At 54.7% G+C, this 25995-nt stretch overlaps 1 protein-coding gene and 1 long non-coding RNA gene across 3 annotated transcripts in view; both read left to right on the top strand.

The window, feature by feature from the left end:
* LOC142907235 (suppressor of hairless protein homolog) overlaps window positions 1-16768 on the top strand; it is a 31537-nt gene extending 14769 nt beyond the window's left edge. Inside the window, exons 5-8 of the mRNA XM_076056478.1 lie at window positions 5342-5482; window positions 9072-9227; window positions 10165-10268; window positions 16215-16768. Of these exons, the coding sequence (XP_075912593.1) occupies window positions 5342-5482; window positions 9072-9227; window positions 10165-10268; window positions 16215-16578 (765 nt within the window). The 3' untranslated portion in view covers window positions 16579-16768. The remainder of the gene's footprint in view (window positions 1-5341; window positions 5483-9071; window positions 9228-10164; window positions 10269-16214) is intronic.
* Window positions 1-25995, top strand: part of LOC142907236 (uncharacterized) — a 46378-nt gene extending 20383 nt beyond the window's left edge. Inside the window, exons 2-3 of one of the 2 annotated variants that reach the window (XR_012930874.1) lie at window positions 21394-25654; window positions 25755-25995. This is a non-coding gene — a long non-coding RNA (uncharacterized LOC142907236). Of the gene's footprint in view, window positions 1-21393; window positions 25675-25754 lie in introns of both variants that reach the window. The other variant, XR_012930873.1, reaches the window with a different exon arrangement.

Genomic DNA, 25995 nt, shown 5'->3' with positions numbered 1-25995 from the left:
ACACTCACACGTACACACTCACACGTACACACTCACATACTCACACGTACACACACTCACACACTCACACGTACACACTCACACGTACACACTCACACACTCACACACGTACACACACTCACACACAGGCACACACGTACACACTCACACACACTCACACACAGTCACACACACAGTCACACACTCACACACTCACACGTACACACTCACACGTACACACTCACACACTCACACACGTACACACAGTCACACACACAGTCACACACTCACACTCACACACACTCACACACAGTCACACACACAGTCACACACTCACACACTCACACGTACACACTCACACACTCACACGTACACACACTCACACGTACACACTCACACGTACACACTCACACACTCACACGTACACACTCACACACTCACACGTACACACACTCACACACGTACACACACTCACACACGTACATACACTCACACGCGTACACACACTCACACACACAGTCACACACACACACACACATACACTCACACACTCACACACAGTCACACACTCACACACGTACACACTCACACACACTCACACACAGTCACACACACAGTCACACACTCACACACACTCACACACAGTCACACACACAGTCACACACTCACACGTACACACACTCACACAGTCACACACGTACACACACTCACACACAGTCACACACGTACACACACACACACAGTCACACACTCACACGTACACACTCACACGTACACACTCACACACTCACACACGTACACACACTCACACACAGTCACACACACTCACGTACACACACTCACACACTCACACACGTACACAATCACACACACTCACACACAGTCACACACACAGTCACACACTCACACTCACACACACTCACACACAGTCACACACACAGTCACACACTCACACGTACACACTCACACGTACACACTCACATACTCACACGTACACACACTCACACACTCACACGTACACACTCACACGTACACACTCACACACTCACACACGTACACACACTCACACACAGGCACACACGTACACACTCACACACACTCACACACAGTCACACACACAGTCACACACTCACACTCACACACACTCACACACAGTCACACACACAGTCACACACTCACACACTCACACGTACACACTCACACACTCACACGTACACACACTCACACACTCACACGTACACACTCACACGTACACACTCACACACTCACACGTACACACTCACACACTCACACGTACACACACTCACACACGTACACACACTCACACACGTACATACACTCACACGCGTACACACACTCACACACACAGTCACACACACACACATACACTCACACACTCACACACAGTCACACACTCACACACGTACACACTCACACACACTCACACACACTCACACACAGTCACACACACAGTCACACACTCACACACACTCACACACAGTCACACACACAGTCACACACTCACACGTACACACACTCACACAGTCACACACGTACACACACTCACACACAGTCACACACGTACACACACACACACAGTTACACACTCACACGTACACACTCACACGTACACACTCACACACTCACACACGTACACACACTCACACACAGTCACACACACTCACGTACACACACTCACACACTCACACACGTACACAATCACACACACTCACACACAGTCACACACACAGTCACACACTCACACACACTCACACACAGTCACACACACAGTCACACACTCACACGTACACACTCACACGTACACACTCACACGTACACACTCACACACTCACACGTACACACTCACACGTACACACTCACACACTCACACGTACACACACTCACACACGTACACACATTCACACACTCACACACGTACATACACTCACACGCGTACACACACTCACACTCACACACTCACACGTACACACACTCACACACACTCACACACTCACACACACTCACACACAGTCACACACTCACACGTACACACACTCACACACGTACACTCACACAGTCACACGTACACACTCACACACACTCACACACACTCACAGACACACGCAGACCGTCACACACTCACACTCACACACGTACACACACTCACACACGTACACACACTCACACACTCACACATGTACATACACTCACACGCGTACACACACTCACACACACAGTCACACACACACACGTACACTCACACACTCACACACTCACACACAGTCACACACACTCACACGTACACACTCACAGACACACGCAGGCACACGCAGACAGTCACACACTCACACACGTACACACTCACACACACTCACACACACTCACACACAGTCACACACACACTCACACACTCACACACGTACACACACTCACACACAGTCACACACACTCACGTACACACACTCACACACGTACACACACTCACACACAGTCACACACGTACACACTCACACACACTCACACACACACACAGTCACACACTCACACGTACACACTCACACGTACACACACACTCACACACGTACACACACTCACAGTCACACACACTCACGTACACACACTCACACACTCACACACGTACACACACTCACACACAGTCACACACGTACACACTCGCACACACTCACACACAGTCACACACACAGTCACACACTCACACTCACACACACTCACACACAGTCACACACACAGTCACACACTCACACGTACACACTCACACGTACACACTCACACGTACACACACTCACACACTCACACGTACACACTCACACGTACACACTCACACACTCACACGTACACACACTCACACGTACACACTCACACACTCACACGTACACACACTCACACACGTACACACACTCACACACGTACATACATCACACGCGTACACACACTCACACACTCACACGTACACACACTCACACACACTCACACACAGTCACACACTCACACACTCACACGTACACACACTCACACACGTACACTCACACACAGTCACACACACTCACACACACTCACACGTACACACTCACAGACACACGCAGACAGTCACACACTCACACACTCACACACAGTCACACACACAGTCACACACTCACACGTACACACTCACACGTACACAATCACACGTACACGATCACACACTCACACACGTACACACACTCACACACAGTCACACACACTCACGTACACACACTCACACACGTACACACACTCACACACAGTCACACACGTACACACTCACACACACTCACACACAGTCACACACTCACACACAGTCACACACACTCACACACTCACACACACTCACACACTCACACACACAGTCACACACACAGTCACACACGTACACACTCACACGTACACACACACACACACTCACACGTACACACTCACACGTACACACTCACACGTACACACACTCACACACGTACACACACTCACACACTCACGCACGTACATACACTCATACGCGTACACACACTCACACGTACACACACTCACACACACTCACACACACACACTCACACACACTCACACACACACACTCACACACACTCACACACACTCACACACAGTCACACACAGTCACACACTCACACACTCACACAAAGATCAAAGATCCCCCATATAGCCTTAACAGACTGTAGGGGCAAGTGCTGTTAGCGAGCACCTATGAAGGCCAGAACGGTACACGAGGGGGTGGGTGGCTAGCACCACGCCCGACCGCCTTTGTCTCCCTAGTGGCAATGTTTACACACCGCACCAGGTACTCATTTGAGGCTGAGTCGATCTAGGGGAGGCCCGGGACCAGTTCAGATAATCGTCACTGGTGTTGGCCGTGAGCGGGATTCGAACCTGGGTCGCCAGGTTCATAGCGCAGCGTAGCGCTAACCGCTACACTATCGCTCCCCACACACACACTCACACGTACACACACTCACACACTCACACGTACACACACTCACATACTCACACGTACACACACAGTCACACTCACACACAGTCACACACACTCACAGACACACACAGACACACCTACACACACTCACACGTACACACACACTCACACAGACACACAGACAGTCACGCAGTCACACACTCACACGTACACACACTCACACACAGTCACACACTCACACGTACACTCACACATGTATACACACTCACACACTCACACGTACACACACACACTCATACGTACACACACTCACACACACTCACACACTCACACGTACACACACTCACACACTCACACACAGTCACACACACTCACACGTACACACACACTCACACGTACACACGCGTACACACACTCACACACTCACACGTACACACTCACACGTACACACACTCACACACTCACACGTATACACACTCACAGACACACACAGACACACCGACACACACACACTCACTCACAGTCACACACTCACACGTACACTCACACGTACACATACTCACACGTACACACACTCACACACAGTCACACACACTCACACGTACACACACTCACACGTACACACACTCACACGTACACACACACGCACACACACACGCACACACACTCACACACGTACAGACACTCACATACTCACACGAACACACACTCGCACACAGTCACACACACTCACAGACACACACAGACACACCTACACACAGTCACACACACTCACAGACACACACCTGCACACACACAGTCACACACTCACACACGTATACACACTCACACGTACACACACTCACACACAGTCACACACACTCACAGACACACACAGAGACACGTACACACACTCACACGTACACACACTCACACACAGTCACACACAGTCACACACTCACACGTACACTCACGTACACACACTCACACACAGTCACACACTCACACGTACACTCACACGTACACACACTCACACTACAGTCACACACACTCACAGACACACAGACAGACACATGTACACACACACACTCACACATACACACACTCACACACAGTCACACACTCACACGTACACACACGTACACACTCACATACAGTCACACACACTCACACATACGTACACACACTCACACGTACACACACTCACACACAGTCACACACACTCACACGTACACACACTCACACACAGTCACACACGCTCACAGACAGACAGACACACCTACACACACACTCACACACACTCACACACAGTCACACACACAGACACACAGACAGACACACCTACACACACACACCCATGTGTCTGTGTGTGTCGCCGCGTGTGTGTGTCCCCATGTGTGTGTGTCCCCGTGTCCCGGACAGATAATCCGAAAGGTGGACAAGCAGACAGCGCTGTTGGATGCGGATGACCCGGTGTCCCAGCTGCACAAGTGTGCCTTTTACCTGAAGGACACGGAGCGCATGTACCTGTGTCTCTCTCAGGAGCGCATCATCCAGTTCCAGGTGAGTACACACACACACATTGATGCACACAGACACACACAACAACAACAACAACCATCATTCGCCACTAAGTGGCGGTGACGTCACCACGACGCTTGTGCCAGGCTATGTGCACCTTGAGGCCACGTGAAGTGTCGAACGCCCGCCCGCAGGAAGTCACGGGGCAGACTCAGCAGGTGCCACGGGTCGACTGACTGAGATGACCGGCTGATGCACCACCTGTGCCCCCTACTTTGCCAACCTGCTGTGCCTTAGCCACCCGGCGCTCCGCTCGTTGTTGTGAGCGTCGCTCCTCCGCCCTCCGTTGTTGTTGGAGGGCGACTGCCTCCACCTGCCCAGTAGCAGCGTCCTTCACGAGCCTCCTCCACAGAGGCCGATCTTGACACTGCTGGTACCAGTCATCGGCAAGTCCGCTCAGCTCCACGTCCTCCTGTACCACATCACTCCGTCTCTTCGCTAGCCCGTGCCGCGCCCGTTTAGCCCCCTCGATCCGGCCGAACAAAAGCTGTTTGGGCATGCGGTGATTGGCCATGCGGGCTACATGGCCCAGCCAATGCAGCCTTGCCTGCCGGAAGAGCTCACCAATGGACTTTGTCCAGATCTTTCGAGGATTTGTGAGCTCCTCACACAATCCAGCCCGGTTAAACCCAGGATTGATCGTAGGCAGGCCAGCTTAAATGTTTCTAACCGGCGAAGATGTTCCAATCGGGGGTCTACGTTTCCCAAGCATAGAGAAGGGAGGGAATGACCGTGGCCGAGAAGACCTGAAGCTTAGTGCGGAGCGACAGACCAGGTAGCTTCCACACAGCGTTACGCAACCGATGAAAAGATAATGCCGCTCGACTGATTCCGAGTGAGACCTCTGCTGTTAAACCTGTTATGACACACACACAAACACACACACAGAGAGACACACAGATACACACACACAGACACACACACAGACACACAGACACATACACACAGACACACAGACACAAAGGTAACAAAGACAAAGATCCCCCAAATAGCCTTAACAGACTGTAGGGGCAAGTGCTGTTAGCGAGCACCTATGAAGGCCGGAACGGTACACGAGGGGGTGGGTGGCCAGCACCACGCCCGACCGCCTTTGTCTCCCTAGTGGCAATGTTTTTATCCACCGCACCAGGTACTCATTTGAGGCTGAGTCGACCTAGGGGAGGCCCGGGACCGGTTCAGATAATCGTCACTGGTGTTGGCCGTGAGCAGGAATCGAACCCGGGTCGCCAGGTTCATAGCGCAGCGCGCTAACTGCTACACTACCGCTCCCCACACAGACACACACACACAGACACACACACACAGACACACACACAGACACACAAACACACAGACACACAGATACACACACAGATACACACACACAGACACACAGACAGACACACACACACAGACACACACACAGACACACACACAGACACACACACAGATACACACACACAGATACACACAGACACACAGACACACACACACAGACACGCACACAGACACACACACAGATACACACACACAGATACACACACACAGATACACACACACAGATACACACACACAGATACACACACACAGATACACACAGATACACACACACACAGACACACACACAGACAGACACACAGACAGACACACCCACACAGACACACACACACAGACGCACAGACACGCACAGACACGCACAGACACGCACATACACACACATACACACACATACACACACATACACACAGATACACATTGATACACACAGATACACATTGATACACACAGACACACACACAGACACACACACAGATACACACAGATACACATTGATACACACAGACACACACAGACACACACAGATACGCACAGACACACAGATACACATTGATACATAGAGACACACACAGACACGCACATACACACACAGATACACACAGATACACACAGACACACACAGATACACACAGATACACACAGACACACACAGATACACACACACACAGACACACACAGATACACACAGACACGCACATACACACACAGATACACACAGATACACACATACACACACAGACACACACAGATACACACAGATACACACAGACACACACAGATACACATTGATACACACAGATACACACAGATACACACAAATACACAGAGACACACACAGATACACACAGACACACACACAGATACACAGAGGCACACACAGATACACACAGACACACACACAGATACACACGGACACACACACAGACACGCACAGATACACAGAGACACACACAGATGCACACACAGACACACACAGATACACACAGATACACACAGACACACACAGATACACATTGATACACACAGATACACACAGATACACACAAATACACAGAGACACACACAGATACACACAGACACACACACAGATACACAGAGGCACACACAGATACACACAGACACACACACAGATACACACGGACACACACACAGACACGCACAGATACACAGAGACACACACAGATACACACACAGACACACACAGATACACACACAGATACACACAGACACACACAGATACACACACAGATACACACACAGATACACACACAGACACACACACAGATACACACAGACACACACACAGACACACACAGACACACACACAGACACACACAGACACACACACAGACACACACAGACACACACACAGATACACACAGATACACACAGATACACACACACACACAGATACACACACACACACACAGACACACAGATACACACAGATACACACACACACACAGATACACACACACAGACACACACACACAGACACACAGACACACAGATACACACACAGACACACACAGACACACACACAGACACACAGGTACACACACAGACACACACACAGACACACACACACACAGATACACACAGGTACACACACAGACACACACACAGACACACACAGACACACACACAGGTACACACAGACACACACAGATACACACACAGACACACACAGACACACACAGACACACACACACAGATACACACAGGTACACACAGATACACAAACACACACAGACACACACAGACACACACACAGACACACACACAGACACACACAGACACACACAGACACACACAGACACACACACAGACACACACAGAGACACACAGACACACAGGTACACACAGACACACACACAGACACACACACAGACACACACACAGACACACACACAGACACACACAGACACACACACAGGTACACACAGACACACACAGGTACACACAGATACACATTGATACACACAGACACACAGACACACACACAGATACACACACACAGACACAGACACACACAGATACACACAGACACACACACACACACAGACACACACACAGACACACACACACAGACACACACAGGTACACAAGTACATAGATACAGAGAGAGACGCACACAGACAGTGACCATCCATCACGTCTCCGTGTCTCACCCCCACCCCCACCCGTGTCTCACCCCCACCCCCCCCCCCGCCATGTCCACCACCCCCACCGCCACCCCCGCCGTGTCCCCCAGGCGACGCCGTGCCCCAAGGAGCTGAACAAGGAGATGATCAACGACGGTGCCTCGTGGACCATCATCAGCACGGACAAGGCGGAGTACACCTTCTACGAGGGCATGGGGCCCGTCAGCGCGCCCGTCACACCCGTGCCCGTCGTCGAGAGCCTGCAGGTGCTCACGGGGGTCACCGGGGGTCACCGGAGGGTCACCGGGGGTCACCGGGGGTCACCGGGGCGATGGGGGTCACCGGGGCGACGGGGGTTGCTAGGACAGTCACGTAGGTAAAGTCACCCTACCTGACTTTCACCCAACGTGACTTTACCGAATAGAACAAAAGAGTATGGATCCTTGCAGTCACGAAAGCTTCACATCTAGAGTTGCTAGGACAGGTTACCAGCCGGGTGTCTCCGTGTCTCCTCGTGTCTCCGTGTCTCCCCGTGTCTCCCCGTGACCGTGTCTCCCCGTGTCTCCCCGTGACCGTGTCTCCCCGTGTCTCCCCGTGTCTCCCCGTGTCTCCCCGTGACCGTGTCTCCCCGTGACCGTGTCCCCGTGTCTCCCCGTGTCTCCCTGTGATCATGCCCCCGTGACCGTGTCTCCCCGTGACCGTGTCTCCCCGTGACCGTGTCTCCCCGTGACCGTGTCTCCCCGAGATCATGTCCCTGTGTCCCCGTGTCTCCCCGTGTCTCCCCGTGTCCCCGTGTCTCTCCGTGACCGTGTCTCCGTGTCTCTCCGTGACCGTGTCTCTGTGTCCCCGTTTCCCCGTGTATCTCCGTGACTGTGTCTCTGTGTCCCCGTGTACCCGTGTCTCCCGTGTCCCCGTGTCTCCCCGTGGCCGTGTCCCCGTGTCTCCCCGTGTCTCCCCGTGACCGTGTCCCCGTGTCTCCCCGTGACTGTGTCCCCGTGTCTCCCCGTGTCTCCCCGTGACCGTGTCCTCCCGTGTCTCCCCGTGTCTCTCCGTGACCGTGTCTCCGTGTCTCCCCGTGACCGTGTCTCCCCGTGATCATGTCCTCGTGTCTCCCCGTGTCTCCCCGTGACCATGTCCCCGTGTCTCCCCGTGTTTCCCCGTGTCTCCCCGTGACTGGGTCCCCGTGTCCCCCCGTGTCTCCAGCTGAATGGAGGCGGTGACGTGGCGATGCTGGAACTTACCGGACAGAATTTCACGCCCAACCTCAGGGTCTGGTTTGGAGATGTGGAGGCCGAGACCATGTACCGGTAATCTCGCGCACACACGCACACATGCAGACGCACAGACACGCACGGACACGCACAGACACGCACATGCAGACGCACAGACACGCACGAACACATGCAGACGCACAGACACGCACGCACGCACACACACGCACGGACACGCACACATGCAGACACACGGACACGCACGGATACATGCAGATGCACAGACACGCACTCACGGACACGCACACATACACGGACACGCACGCACACATGCAGACGCACAGACACGCACTCACGCACGGACACGCACACGCGGACATGCAGACACACGCACGCACGCACGCACACGCACGCCCACAAAGTTGGTGCGAATAATCGCACCAACTGTTGTCACCTTCTCACCAAGCTGCTTGGCAATGGTCTTGTAGCCCATTCCAGCCTTGTGTAGGTCTACAATCTTGTCCCTGACATCCTTGGAGAGCTCTTTGGTCTTGGCCATGGTGGAGAGTTTGGAATCTGATTGATTGATTGCTTCTGTGGACAGGTGTCTTTTATACAGGTAACAAGCTGAGATTAGGAGCACTCCCTTTAAGAGTGTGCTCCTAATCTCAGCTCGTTACCTGTATAAAAGACACCTGGGAGCCAGAAATCTTTCTGATTGAGAGGGGGTCAAATACTTATTTCCCTCTTTAAAATGCAAATCAATTTATAACATTTTTGACATGCGTTTTTCTGTATTTTGTTGTTGTTATTCTGTCTCTCACTGTTCAAATAAACCTACCATTAAAATTATAGACTGATCATTTCTTTGTCAGTGGGCAAACGTACAAAATCAGCAGGGGATCAAATACTTTTTTTCCCTCACTGTATATACACTCACCAGATACACAAAGACCCCCCCGTGTAGCCTTAACAGACTGTCGGGGCAAGTGCTGTTAGCGAGCAGCAGCTACAAAACCCAGAACGGTACACGAGGGGGTGGGTGGCCAGCACCACGCCCGGCCGCCTTTGTCTCCCCAGTGGCGATGTTTACTACACACCGCACCAGGTACCTTATTGAGGCTGAGTCGACCTAGGGGAGGCCCAGGGACCGGTTCAGATAATCGTCACTGACGGTGTTGGCCGTGAGCCGGAATGGAACTCGGTTCGCTGGGTTCGTAGCGCAGCGTAGTGCTAACCACTACACCCACCGCTCCCCACACACACAGATACACACACAGACAAACATACAATCACACAGATGCACACTCACACATACAACAACAACAACAACAACCGTCATTCGCCACTAAGTGGCGGTGACGTCACCACGACGCTTGTGCCAGGCCATGTGCACGTTGAGGCCACGTGAAGTGTCGAACGCCCGCTGGCAGGAGGTCACTGGGCAGACCCAGCAGGTGCCACGGGTCGACTGACTGAGATGATTGAGATGACTGGCTTGATGCACCACCTGTGCCCCCTACTGTGCCAACTTGCTGTGCTTTAGCCACCCGGCGCTCCGCTCGTTGTTGTGAGCGTCGCTGTGCTGACAGCATGCTGTGTCTGTGTCTCTCTCTCTCACCAGCTGTGCTGACAGCATGCTGTGTCTGTGTCTCTCTCTCCACCAGCTGTGCTGACAGCATGCTGTGTCTGTGTCTCTCTCTCACCACCAGCTGTGCTGACAGCATGCTGTGTCTGTGTGTCTCTCTCTCTCACCACCAGCTGTGCTGACAGCATGCTGTGTCTGTGTCTCTCTCTCACCACCAGCTGTGCTGACAGCATACTGTGTGTGTGCGTGTCTCTCTCTCTCTCACTACCAGCTGTGCTGAGGGCATGCTGTTTGTGTCTCTCTCTCTCACCACCAGCTGTGCTGACAGCATGCTGTGTCTGTGTCTCTCTCTCCCCACCAGCTGTGCTGACAGCATGCTGTGTCTGTGTCTCTCTCCCCACCAGCTGTGCTGAGAGCATGCTGTGTCTGTCTCTCACCACCAGCTGTGCTGACAGCATGCTGTGTCTGTGTCTCTCTCTCCCCACCAGCTGTGCTGACAGCATGCTGTGTCTCTCTCTCACCACCAGCTGTGCTGACAGCATGCTGTGTCTGTGTCTCTCTCTCATCACCAGCTGTGCTGACAGCATGCTGTGTCTGTCTCTCTCTCTCCCCACCAGCTGTGCTGACAGCATGCTGTGTCTGTCTTTCTCTCACCACCAGCTGTGCTGACAGCATGCTGTGTCTGTCTCTCTCTCTCCCCACCAGCTGTGCTGACAGCATGCTGTGTCTGTGTCTCTCTCTCCCCACCAGCTGTGCTGACAGCATGCTGTGTCTGTCTCACTGTCACCACCAGCTGTGCTGAGGGCATGCTGTGTCTGTCTCTCTCTCTCCCCACCAGCTGTGCTGACAGCATGCTGTGTCTGTCTCTCTCTCCCCACCAGCTGTGCTGACAGCATGCTGTGTCTGTGTCTCTCTCTCTCCCCACCAGCTGTGCTGACAGCATGCTGTGTCTCTCTCTCACCACCAGCTGTGCTGACAGCATGCTGTGTCTGTGTGTGTGTCTCTCTCTCTCCCCACCAGCTGTGCTGACAGCATGCTGTGTCTGTGTCTCTCTCACCAGCTGTGCTGACAGCATGCTGTGTCTGTGTCTCTCTCTCTCTCACCAGCTGTGCTGACAGCATGCTGTGTCTCTCTCCCCACCAGCTGTGCTGACAGCATGCTGTGTCTTTGTCTCTCTGTCCACCAGCTGTGCTGACAGCATGCTGTGTCTCTCTCTCTCTCCCCACCAACTGTGCTGACAGCATGCTGTGTCTGTGTCTCTCTCCCCACCAGCTGTGCTGACAGCATGCTGTGTCTGTCTCTCACCAGCTGTGCTGACAGCATGCTGTGTCTCTCTCTCTCTCTCTCACCAGCTGTGCTGACAGCATGCTGTGTCTCTCTCTCCCCACCAGCTGTGCTGAGAGTCTCTCTCTCTCTCCCCACCAGCTGTGCTGACAGCATGCTGTGTCTCTCTCTCCCCACCAGCTGTGCTGACAGCATGCTGTGTCTCTCTCTCTCTCCCCACCAGCTGTGCTGAGAGCATGCTGTGTCTGTGTCTCTCTCACCACCAGCTGTGCTGACAGCATGCTGTGTCTGTGTCTCTCTCTCTCTCACCAGCTGTGCTGACAGCATGCTGTGTCTCTCTCTCTCTCTCCCCACCAGCTGTGCTGAGAGCATGCTGTGTCTGTGTCTCTCTCACCACCAGCTGTGCTGACAGCATGCTGTGTCTGTGTCTCTCTCTCACCACCAGCTGTGCTGACAGCATGCTGTGTCTGTGTCTCTCTCTCTCTCACCAGCTGTGCTGACAGCATGCTGTGTCTGTGTCTCTCTCTCCCCACCAGCTGTGCTGAGAGCATGCTGTGTCTGTCTCTCCCTCTCACCACCAGCTGTGCTGAGGGCATGCTGTGTCTGTGTCTCTCTCTCACCACCAGCTGTGCTGACAGCATGCTGTGTCTGTCTCTCCCTCTCACCACCAGCTGTGCTGAGGGCATGCTGTGTCTGCGTCTCTCTCTCACCACCAGCTGTGCTGACAGCATGCTGTGTCTGTCTCTCCCTCTCACCACCAGCTGTGCTGAGGGCATGCTGTGTCTGTGTCTCTCTCTCACCACCAGCTGTGCTGACAGCATGCTGTGTCTGTCTCTCCCTCTCACCACCAGCTGTGCTGAGGGCATGCTGTGTCTGCGTCTCTCTCTCACCACCAGCTGTGCTGACAGCATGCTGTGTCTGTCTCTCCCTCTCACCACCAGCTGTGCTGAGGGCATGCTGTGTCTGTGTCTCTCTCTCCCCACCAGCTGTGCTGACAGCATGCTGTGTCTCTCTCTCACCAGCTGTGCTGACAGCATGCTGTGTCTGTCTCTCCCCACCAGCTGTGCTGACAGCATGCTGTGTCTCTCTCTCTCTCTCCCCACCAGCTGTGCTGACAGCATGCTGTGTCTGTGTCTGTCTCTCTCACCACCAGCTGTGCTGACAGCATGCTGTGTCTCTCTCTCTCTCACCACCAGCTGTGTTGATAGCATGCTGTGTCTCTCTCTCTCTCTCCACCAGCTGTGCTGACAGCATGCTGTGTCTGTGTCTCTCTCTCTCACCAGCTGTGTCTGTGTCTGTGTCTCTCTCTCTCACCACCAGCTGTGCTGAGAGCATGCTGTGTCTGTGTCTCTCTCTCTCCCCACCAGCTGTGCTGACAGCATGCTGTCTGTGTCTCTCTCCCCACCAGCTGTGCTGACAGCATGCTGTGTCTGTGTCTCTCCCTCTCCCCACCAGCTGTGCTGACAGCATGCTGTGTCTCTCTCTCTCCCCACCAGCTGTGCTGACAGCATGCTGTGTCTCTCTCTCACCACCAGCTGTGCTGACAGCATGCTGTGTCTCTCTCTCTCCCCACCAGCTGTGCTGACAGCATGCTGTGTCTGTGTCTCTCTCTCTCCCCACCAGCTGTGCTGAGGGCATGCTGTGTCTCTCTCTCTCCACCAGCTGTGCTGACAGCATGCTGTGTCTGTGTCTCTCTCTCACCAGCTGTGCTGACAGCATGCTGTGTCTCTCTCTCCCCACCAGCTGTGCTGACAGCATGCTGTGTCTGTCTGTCTCTCTCCACCAGCTGTGCTGACAGCATGCTGTGTCTCTCTCTCCCCACCAGCTGTGCTGACAGCATGCTGTGTCTGTCTCACTCTCACCACCAGCTGTGCTGAGGGCATGCTGTGTCTGTGTCTCTCTCTCCCCACCAGCTGTGCTGACAGCATGCTGTGTCTGTGTCTCTCTCACCACCAGCTGTGCTGACAGCATGCTGTGTCTGTCTCTCTCTCTCTCTCCACCAGCTGTGCTGACAGCATGCTGTTGGTGTGTGTCTCTCTCTCTCCACCAGCTGTGCTGACAGCATGCTGTCTCTGTGTCTCTCACCACCAGCTGTGCTGACAGCATGCTGTGTGTGTCTCTCTCTCTCTCACCACCAGCTGTGCTGACAGCATGCTGTGTCTGTGTCTCTCACCACCAGCTGTGCTGACAGCATGCTGTGTCTCTCTCTCTCTCCCCACCAGCTGTGCTGACAGCATGCTGTGTCTGTGTCTCTCTCCCCACCAGCTGTGCTGACAGCATGCTGTGTCTCCCTCTCTCCCCACCAGCTGTGCTGACAGCATGCTGTGTCTGTCTCACCACCAGCTGTGCTGACAGCATGCTGTGTCTGTGTCTCTCTCACCAGCTGTGCTGAGAGCATGCTGTGTCTCTCTCACCACCAGCTGTGCTGACAGCATGCTGTGTCTGTCTCTCTCTCCCCACCAGCTGTGCTGACAGCATGCTGTGTCTGTGTCTCTCTCCCCACCAGCTGTGCTGACAGCATGCTGTCTCTCTCTCTCCCCACCAGCTGTGCTGACAGCATGCTGTGTCTGTGTCTCTCTCACCAGCTGTGCTGAGAGCATGCTGTGTCTGTGTCTCCCTCTCTCTCACCAGCTGTGTCTGTGTGTGTGTCTCCCTCTCCCCACCAGCTGTGCTGAGAGCATGCTGTGTCTGTGTCTCTCTCTCTCACCAGCTGTGTCTGTGTCTGTGTGTGTGTCTCTCCCTCTCCCCACCAGCTGTGCTGAGAGCATGCTGTGTCTGTGTCTCCCTCTCTCTCACCAGCTGTGTCTGTGTGTGTGTCTCCCTCTCCCCACCAGCTGTGCTGACAGCATGCTGTGTCTGTGTCTCTCTCTCTCTCACCAGCTGTGCTGAGAGCATGCTGTGTCTCTCTCTCTCACCAGCTGTGTCTGTGTCTGTGTGTGTGTCTCTCCCTCTCCCCACCAGCTGTGCTGAGAGCATGCTGTGTCTGTGTCTCTCTCTCTCTCACCAGCTGTGTCTGTGTCTGTGTGTCTCTCTCTCTCTCACCAGCTGTGCTGAGAGCATGCTGTGTCTGTGTGTGTGTCTCTCTCTCTCTCACCAGCTGTGTCTGTGTGTGTGTCTCTCTCTCTCTCACCAGCTGTGTCTGTGTGTGTGTCTCTCCCTCTCCCCACCAGCTGTGCTGAGAGCATGCTGTGCGTGGTGCCCGACATCTCGGCCTTCCGCGAGGGCTGGCGCTGGGTGAGGCAGCCGGTTCAGGTCCCCGTGACGCTCGTGCGCAGTGACGGCGTCATCTATGCCACGAGCCTCACCTTCACCTACACGCCCGAGCCGGGCCCTCGTCCGCACTGCAGCGCCGCCGGTGCCATCCTACGAGGAGGCGGCGGTGGTGGTGGTGGTGCCGGTGCCGGCGCCGGCGCCGGTGGCGGCGCCAACGCCGGCGGAGGAGGAGGAGGGAGTGGTGGGACGACGGAGCAGCAGCAGCAGATGGCGGAGGCGGGGGGAGTCGAGGTGCTGTCGTTGGCACCTCCGCTACAGTAGTGGCGGTGGTGGCGGTGGTGGCGGTGGTGGCGGGAGCGGCATCGGTGTCACAAGGTTCGGGAGAAGCGTCCGGGGTAGCGTCAGGGGTTGTGTCAGGGGTAGCGTCAGGGGAGTAGTGTCAGGGGTAGTGTGAGGGGTAGCGTCAGGGGAGTAGTGTCAGGGGTAGTGTCAGGGGTAGCGTCAGGGGTAGTGTCGGGTAGTGTCGGGAGTAGTGTCGGGGGTTGTGTCAGGGGTAGTGTCAGGGGTTGTGTCAGGGGTAGCGTCAGGGGTAGCGTCAGGGGTAGTGTCAGGGGTAGTGTCAGGGGTAGCGTCAAGGGTAGTGTCAGGGGAGTAGTGTCAGGGGTAGTGTCAGGGGTAACGTCAGGGGTAGCGTCAGGGGTGGTGTCAGGGGTAGCGTCAGGGGTAGTGTCAGGGGTAGTGTCAGGGGTAGTGTCAGGGGTAGTGTCAGGGGTAGTGTCAGGGGTGGTGTCAGGGGTGGTGTCAGGGGTGGCGTCAGGGGTAGCGTCAGGGGTAGCGTCAGGGGTAGCGTCAGGGGTGGCGTCAGGGGTGGCTTCAGGGGTAGCGTCAGGGGTAGCGTCAGGGGAGTAGTGTCAGGGGTAGCGTCAGGGGTAGCGTCAGGGGTAGCGTCAGGAGTAGTGTCAGGGGTAGCGTCAGGGGTAGCGTCAGGGGTAGCGTCAGGGGTAGCGTCAGGGGTAGCGTCAGGGGTAGCGTCAGGAGTAGTGTCAGGGGTAGTGTCAGGGGTAGCGGTGGAAGTGTCAGGGGTAGTGTCAGGGGTAGTCTCAGGGGTAGTGTCAGGGGTGGCGTCAGGGGTAGTGTCAGGGGTAGCGGTGGTAGTGTCAGGGGTAGTGTCAGGGGTAGTGTCAGGGGTAGTGTCAGGAGAGTAGCGTCAGGGTTTGTGTCGGGGGTAGTGTCAGGGGTAGTCTCAGGGGTAGTCTCAGGGGTGGCGTCAGGGGTAGTGTCAGGGGTAGTGTCAGGGGTAGCGTCAAGGGTAGTCTCAGGAGTAGTGTCAGGAGTAGTGTCAGGGGTAGTCTCAGGGGTAGTGTCAGGGGTAGTGTCAGGGGTAGTGGTGGAAGTGTCAGGGGTAGTCTCAGGAGTAGTGTCAGGGGTAGTGTCAGGGGTAGTCTCAGGGGTAGTGTCAGGGGTAGTGTCAGGGGTAGTGTCAGGGGTAGTGGTGGAAGTGTCAGGGGTAGTGTCAGGGGTAGTGTCAGGGGTAGTGTCAGGGGTAGCGGTGGAAGTGTCAGGGGTAGTGTCAGGGGTAGCGTCAAGGGTAGTCTCAGGAGTAGTGTCAGGAGTAGTGTCAGGGGTAGTCTCAGGGCTAGTCTCAGGGGTAGTGTCAGGGGTAGTGTCAGGGGTAGCGGTGGAAGTGTCAGGGGTAGTGTCAGGGGTGGCGTCAGGGGTAGTGTCAGGGGTAGCGGTGGAAGTGTCAGGGGTAGTGTCAGGGGTTAGTGTCAGGGGTAGTGTCAGGGGTAGTGTCAGGGGTAGTGTCAGGGGTAGTGTCAGGGGTAGTGTCAGGGGTAGTGTCAGGGGAGTAGTGTCAGGGGTAGTGTCAGGGGTAGTGTCAGGGGTAGCGTCAGGGGTAGTGTCAGGGGTAGCGTCAGGGGTAGCGTCAGGGGTAGTGTCAGGGGTAGTCTCAGGAGTAGTGTCAGGGGTAGTGTCAGGGGTAGTGTCAGGGGTAGTCTCAGGAGTAGTGTCAGGGGTAGTGTCAGGGGTGGCGTCAGGGGTAGTGTCAGGGGTAGTGTCAGGGGTAGTGTCAGGGGTAGTCTCAGGGGTAGTCTCAGGGGTAGTGTCAGGGGTAGTGTCAGGGGTAGGGTCAGGGGTAGTCTCAGGGGTAGTGTCAGGGCTAGCGTCAGGGGTAGTGTCAGGGGTAGTGTCAGGGGTAGTGGTGGAAGTGTCAGGGGTAGTCTCAGGAGTAGTGTCAGGGGTAGTGGTGGAAGTGTCAGGGGTAGTGTCAGGGGTAGTGTCAGGGGTAGTGTCAGGGCTAGCGTCAGGGCTAGCGTCAGGGGTAGTGTCAGGGGTGGCGTCAGGGGTAGTGGTGTAAGCGTCACTTGAAGTATGAGAAGCAGCAGCAGCAGCAGCTTCTTCATCATGAGCAGCATCAGCAGAAGCGGCAGCAGCATCGGAATCATGTTCAGCGGCATCAGCGGAAGCATCGGAATCATGAGTGGCATCAGTGGCATCAGCAGAATCATGAGCGGCATCAGTGGCATCAGCAGAATCATGAGCGGCATCAAGCGGCATCAGCAGAAGCTTCGGATTCATGTTCAGCGGCATCAGCGGAAGCTTCTGAATCATGAGCAGCGGCATCAGCGGAAGCTTCGGAATCATGAGCAGCGGTATCAGCGGAAGCTTCGGAATCATGATCAGCGGAAGCTTCGGAATCATGATCAGCGGAAGCTTCGGAATCATGATCAGCGGAAGCTTCGGAATCATGATCAGCGGAAGCTTCGGATTCATGTTCAGCGGCATCAGCGGAAGCTTCTGAATCATGAGCAGCGGTATCAGCGGAAGCTTCGGATTCATGTTCAGCGGCATCAGCGGAAGCTTCTGAATCATGAGCAGCGGTATCAGCGGAAGCTTCTGAATCATGAGCAGCGGTATCAGCGGAAGCTTCGGAATCATGATCAGCGGAAGCTTCGGAATCATGATCAGCGGAAGCTTCGGAATCATGATCAGCGGAAGCTTCGGATTCATGTTCAGCGGCATCAGCGGAAGCTTCGGAATCATGAGCAGCGGCATCAGCGGAAGCTTCGGAATCATGATCAGCGGAAGCTTCGGATTCATGTTCAGCGGCATCAGCGGAAGCTTCGGATTCATGTTCAGCGGCATCAGCGGAAGCTTCGGAATCATGATCAGCGGAAGCTTCGGAATCATGATCAGCGGAAGCTTCGGAATCATGATCAGCAAGCATCATCATCATCATCATCGGGCTGTGTCAGCGTGCGCGATGGCCGAGCGCACAGGCAATCAACGCGGACGCCTATAAAAAGGGGGCGGGGCAGGATGTGGAAGGGGAGGGGCCTCCCCTTCCCAAGGACCCCCCCCCATCCACTTCTCTGCAGCGGAAGGACCCCAACCTAGGGGCGTCCGCCGTGACTATATTAGCGTCCACCGGGTGCCTGTCAAAAAAAAATACAAACAAACACAAAAAAATTTATATATATATTTTTTAAATCGCTCGTCGTTATTTTGTTAATATTAATATTGTTAAAATGTTTGTTGCCGTCGTTGTTGTTTATACCGGTCTAGTTTAATGTTATTATTATTTTTTATCACGGTTATTTTTGCCCCTTATTTAATGTAATGGCAGACGGCGTCATTGGATGCGCTTTGTTACGTGTGTGTGTGTGTGTACACGCGTGTGTGTCTGTGTGCGTGTGTGTGCGCGTGTGTGTGTACAAGCGTGTGTGTGTGTGTGCGTGTGTGTCTGTGTGTGTGTGCGTGTGTGTGTGTGGGCGTGTGTATGTGTGTGCGTGTGTGTGTGTACACGTGTGTGTGGGTGTGTGTGTGTGTGCGCGTGTGTGTGCGTGTGTGTGTGTGCGTGTGTGTGTGCGTGTGTGTGCGTGTGTGTGTGTGTGTGCGCGTGTGTGCGTGTGTGTGTGCGTGTGTGTGTGTACGCGCGTGTGTGTGTGTGTGTGCGTGCATGTGTGTGCGTGTACACGCGTGTGTGCGTATGTGCGCGTGTGTGTGTGTGCGCGTGTGTGCGCGTGTGTGTGTGCGTGTGCGCGTGTGTGTGTGCGTGTGTGTGTGCGTGCCGAGCTAGATAGGAGCGGTGGCGCAGCGATTAGCGTCCGCGAACACGGCGCGAGTCTCCCGAGTTGGATTCCCGCTCACGGCCGCCGCCAACACAATGTCGAGTAGCTGACAACCCGGGCCCCCTGGACCTCCTCCCCCCTCCCTCACTCCCCACCTCCCTCACCCCTCCCTCTACCCCCTAGGCCCACTCAGCCTCGAATGAGTCCCCGTTGTAGCGGTGCGTGGTGAACGCGGGTGGGTGGTGGTGTTGTTGTTGTTGTTGTGGCGTACCCACAGTGCCGGTAGCCATCGCAGGAGGTGCTGCTGCTGCTGCTGCTAAGGTAGCACTTGCACCCTGTATTGAGGCTACGCGGGGTGGTGTGGGTGGGTGGTGTGGGTGGTGTGGGTGGTGTGGGTGGGGGTGGTGTGGGTGGTGTGGGTGGGTGGTGTAGGTGGTGGTGGGTGGTGGTGGGTGGTGGTGGGTGGGTGTGGGTGGGTGGTGTGGGTGGGTGGTGTGGGTGGGTGGGTGTGGGTGGGGTGGGTGTGGGTGGGGGTCTTTGCCTCGCGGCCGTGCCTGGCCGGAGGGCGGAGGCGCGACGCTGGCAACAACGGGCCGAGCGCCGGGCCGATAGAACGCGGCGAGTTGCCTCGCGGGGAATCCATCGCTCGTCTCGGTCGGTCGACCCGTGGGCACCTGCTGGGTCTGTCCCGAGACCTCCTGCACCTAGCCTGGCACAGTAGGGGGCGGTAGGCGGTAGGCGGTACAGCCGGCGGTGGTGCATCCGCACCGCACGTCTCGGAAGTCGACCCATGGCACCTGCTGGTGTCGGGGTGCCGTACTTGCGAACTGTTCGCCTCGCGAGCTTTTTTGAGACGCCAACTCGCCTGCTCTACCTGCACCGCCACCAAATCGCCCGCCCGTACATCCGGGTGTCTTCCGTTCTGAGCGGGAGGAGAGCGAGAGAGCGGGGAGGTTCAAGCGCTGGCGGTCGTTCCTGTGAACCCGTAACGTGATGAACGTCGAGATTTGTGAGGGGGGTGTAACGGGGGGTAGGGCACTGATCAGTGAACAGGGGTTGACAGGTGTGGAGAGTTTCTCTCTCGCTCTCACTCTCTATCGCTCTCTCCTCGTGTGTGTTTCTCTCTCGCTCTCTGTCTCTCTCCCTTGTCTCTCTCTCCCTGTGTCTCCATCTCTCTCCCTGTCTCTCTCTCCCTGTGTCTCCATCTCTCTCCCTGTCTCTCTCTCTCTCCCTGTCTCTCTCTCCCTGTGTCTCCATCTCTCTCCCTGTCTCTCTCTCTCCCTGTCTCTCTCTCCCTGTCTCTCTCTCTCTCCCTGTCTCTCTCTCCCTGTGTCTCCATCTCTCTCCCTGTCTCTCTCTCTCCCTGTCTCTCTCTCTCCCTGTGTCTCCATCTCTCTCCGTCTCTCTCTCTCCCTGTCTCTCTCTCCCTGTGTCTCCATCTCTCTCCCTGTCTCTCTCTCTCCCTGTCTCTCTCTCCCTGTGTCTCCATCTCTCTCCCTGTCTCTCTCTCTCTCCCTGTTTCTCTCTCCCTGTGTCTCCATCTCTCCCCCTGTCTGTCTCTCTCCCTGTCTCTCTCTCTCCCTGTCTCTCCCTGTGTCTCCATCTCTCTCCCTGTCTCTCTCTCTCCCTGTCTCTCCATCTCTCTCCCTGTGTCTCTGTCTCTCTCCCTGTCTCTCTCTCCCTGTGTCTCCATCTCTCTCCCTGTCTCTCCATCTCTCTCCCTGTGTCTCTGTCTCTCTCCCTGTCTCTCTCTCCCTGTCTCTATGTCTCTCTCCCTGCCTGTCTCTCTCACAGTCTCTCTCTATATCTGTGAACCCGTAACGGATGAACGTCGAGATTTGTGAGGGGGGTAACGGGGGTAGGGCACTGATCAGTGAACAGGGGTTGACAGGTGTGGAGAGTTTCTCTCTCTATCTCTCCTTCCCTGTGTGTCTCTCTCTCTCGCCCTGCCTCTCTCCCTGTCTCTCCCTGTCTCTCCATCTCTTTCCCTGTGTCTCTGTCTCTCTCCCTATCTCCCTGTCTCCATCTCTCTCCCTGTCTCTCTGTCTCTATCCCTGTGTCTCTATCTCTCTCCCTGTCTATCTCTCTCACCCTGTCTCTATCTCTCTGTCTTTCTCCCTGTGTGTGTGTCTTTCTCTCCCTGTCTCTCTCTCTCGCCCTGCCTCTCTCCCTGTCTCTCAGTCTCTCTCTCTCTCTATACCTGTGAGCCCGTAACGTGATGAACGTCGAGATTTGTAAGGGGTGTAACGGGGTGACCGTGAATTTGTCCGTAACGAGGGATCCGGCCGGTATGAGCGGTGGTTGTCCTTACTAAGTAAGCTTCCAAATCAAGGTTGGTGGGTGTCCTGTGCAGTGACCCCAGCGTTTCCGCCTCGCCCCTCTCTCTCGCCTGCCGCTAATGTTGTTGTTGTTGTTTAAGTGGCGCGCGCCATACGCAGCACGCTTGGGACGGGACGGGGAGTCGACGTTTAGGACTTGCGAACTCGGATCGGCCTTTCGGACAGACCCCCATCACCAGCACCATCACCATCACCAGCATCATCATCACCAGCACCATCATCACCAGCACCATCATCAGCATCATCACCAGCACCAGGATCAGCACCAGCATCATCAGCATCATCACCAGCACCAGCATCATCATCAGCATCACCAGCATCATCATGAGCATCACCAGCACCACCAGCACCATCTGCATCACCGGCACCATCATCATCATCCCCAATCATCATCACCAGCATCACCATCACCACCAGCACCAACAGCATCACCAGCACCACCATCATCACCAGCACCATCAGCATCATCATCACCATCATCACCATCAGCATCATCACCAGCATCATCACCACCATCAGCATCATCAGCATCAGCATCACCACCATCACTCTCTCACAACCTCCCACTCCTCTCTACCTGCCCACCCCCATCGCCTCCATCGCCTCCACCTCCAATGCGACCTTCGACGAAGCAGCAACCAAAAAAAAACTCCCTCCACTCCCTCCCTCCCCTCCCTCCCCTCCCCCGCCTCCACTCCCTCCCCTCCCCCGCCTCCACTCCACCCCCTCCCCTCCCTCCCCTCCCTCCCCTCCATCCACTCCCTCCCCTCCCTCCCCTCCCCTCCCTCCCTCCTCCTCCCTCCCCTCCCTCCTCCTCCCTCCCCTCCCTCCTCCTCCCTCCCCTCCCTCCACTCCCGTCCCCTTCCTCCCCTCCCGTCCCCTTCCTCCCCTCCTTCGCCTCCCTCGCCTCCCTCCTCCACCCTCTCCTCCCTCCACCCCTCCTCCACCCTCCCCTCCCTCCTCCCTCCACCTTTCCTCCCTCGACGCATCCTATCGAAGGGCTCTCTCGCGCGTGTGGCCTTAAATAGAAAACGGGGGGGGGGGGGTACCCTCGCACACACACACACGTACACACATGTACATGTGTTCACACACGTGTGTGTGTGCATTTGTTCACACACGTTCACACACATGCATGTGTTCACACACGTGTGTGTGCGTGTGTTCACACACATGTGTGTGCATGTGTTCACACACGTTCACACACGTGTGTGTGCGCGTGTGTGTACCTGGGGCATATGTCTATGGAACGTGATTTGAGGTACCCGAGTTTGTATATTTGGAGTTTGCGCGTCTCTCATCGTCGTCTCTGTCTCTCTCTGTGTCTCTCTCTGTCTCTCTCTCTGTCTCTCTCTCTGTCTCTCTGTGTCTCTTTGTCTCTGTCTCTCTCTCTGTGTCTCTATGTCTCTTTGTCTCTCTGTCTCTTTGTGTCTCTCTGTTTCTGTCTCTCTCTTTGTGTCTCTCTCTGTCTCTCTCTCTTTGTCTCTCTCTGTATCTCTGTCTCTCTGTGTCTCTCTGTCTCTCTCTGTCTCTGTCTCTCTGTGTCTCTTTGTCTCTGTCTCTCTGTCTCTCTCTCTCTCTGTGTCTCTCTGTCTCTCTGTGTCTCTTTGTCTCTGTCTCTCTCTGTCTCTCTCTCTGTGTCTCTATGTCTCTTTGTCTCTCTCTGTCTCTTTGTGTCTCTCTGTTTCTGTCTCTCTTTGTGTCTCTCTCTGTGTCTTTGTCTCTCACTTTGTGTCTCTCTCTGTCTCTCTCTTTGTCTCTCTCTGTATCTCTCTGTCTCTCTGTGTCTCTCTGTGTCTCTGTGTCTCTCTGTCTCTCTCTCTGTCTCTCTCTGTCTCTCTCTCTGTTTCTCTCTGTCTCTCTCTGTCTCTGTCTGTCTCTCTGTCTCTCTCTGTGTATCTCTGTCTCTCTGTCCCGTTTGTCTCTGTCTCTGTGTCTCTCTCTGTGTCTCTCTCTGTGTCTCTCTCTGTCCCGTGTCTCTCTCTGTCTCTGTGTCTCTCTCCCATTCACGATTAGAGTCGACATCACCACTCGTTTGTATGAATTGGCCGCCCGCTATATATTTCCACGCCGCGATGATGATGATGATATCACCTCAACTTGGTTGAGGTGATATCAAACACGCGACCTGGCCGTCGTTCGTGATTGCCAGGTCACGTGTTTAAATAGAAAGCTCTACAGGAGCTCGGTGAGACCTTACATCTTGTGACAATAAAACATTGTTTAGTTCTAGTATTCTCGATAAGCATGGGTCTCTGTGGGTCTGTATGGGTCTCTCTGGTTCTATTAAAGTCCCCAGGGTATCTGTGGATGTCTCTGAGTGTGGGGCTCTGTGGGTCTCTATGGGGCTCTGTGGGTCTCTGTGGGTCTCTGTGGGTCTGTGATTCTATTAAAGTCCCCCGGGTATATGTGGGTGTCTCTGAGTGTGGATCTCTGTGGGTCTCTGTGGGTCTCTATGGGTCTCTGTGGGTCTCTATGGGTCTCTGTGGGTCTGTGATTCTATTAAAGTCCCCCGGGTATATGTGGGTGTCTCTGAGTATGGGTCTCTGTGGGTCTCTATGGGGCTCTGTGGGGCTCTATGGGTCTCTGTGGGTCTCTATGGGTCTCTGTGGGTCTCTATGGGTCTCTGTGGGTCTCTATGGGTCTCTGTGGGTCTCTATGGGTCTCTGTGGATCTCTATGGGTCTCTGTGGGTCTCTATGGGTCTCTGTGGGTCTCTATGGGTCTCTGTGGGTCTCTATGGGTCTCTGTGGGTCTGTGATTCTATTCAAGTCCCCAGATATCCTGTGGGTATCTCTTGAGTATGGGTCTCTATGATTCTATTAAAGTCCCCCGGATATCTGTGAGTGTCTCTGAGTATGGGTCTCTATGGGTATCTATGGGTCTCTGTGGGTCTCTATGGGTCTCTGTGGGTCTCTGTGGGTCTCTTTGATTCTATTCAAGTCCCCAGATATATGTGGGTGTCTCTGAGTATGGGTCTCTGTGGGTCTCTATGGGTCTCTGTGGGTCTCTGTAGGTCTCTATGGGTCTCTGTGAGTCTCTATGGGGCTCTGTGGGTCTCTATGAGTCTCTGTGGGTCTCTGTAGGTCTCTATGGGTCTCTGTGGGTCTCTATGGGTCTCTATGGGTCTCTATGATTCTATTAAAGTCCCCCGGATATCTGTGAGTGTCTCTGAGTATGGGTCTCTGTGGGTCTCTATGGGTCTCTGTGGGTCTCTATGGGTCTCTATGGGTCTCTGTGGGTCTGTGATTCTATTCAAGTCCCCAGATATCTGTGGGTGTCTCTGAGTATGGGGCTCTGTGGGTCTCTATGAGTCTCTGTGGGTCT

The sequence above is a fragment of the Petromyzon marinus genome, chromosome 76 (genome assembly GCF_048934315.1).
Source record: "Petromyzon marinus isolate PM22_M1 ecotype Great Lakes invasive population chromosome 76, UKy_Petmar_22M1.pri1.0, whole genome shotgun sequence".
NCBI classification, from domain to species: Eukaryota; Metazoa; Chordata; class Hyperoartia; order Petromyzontiformes; family Petromyzontidae; genus Petromyzon; species Petromyzon marinus.
This window is presented reverse-complemented; position numbering and strand designations above follow the sequence as displayed.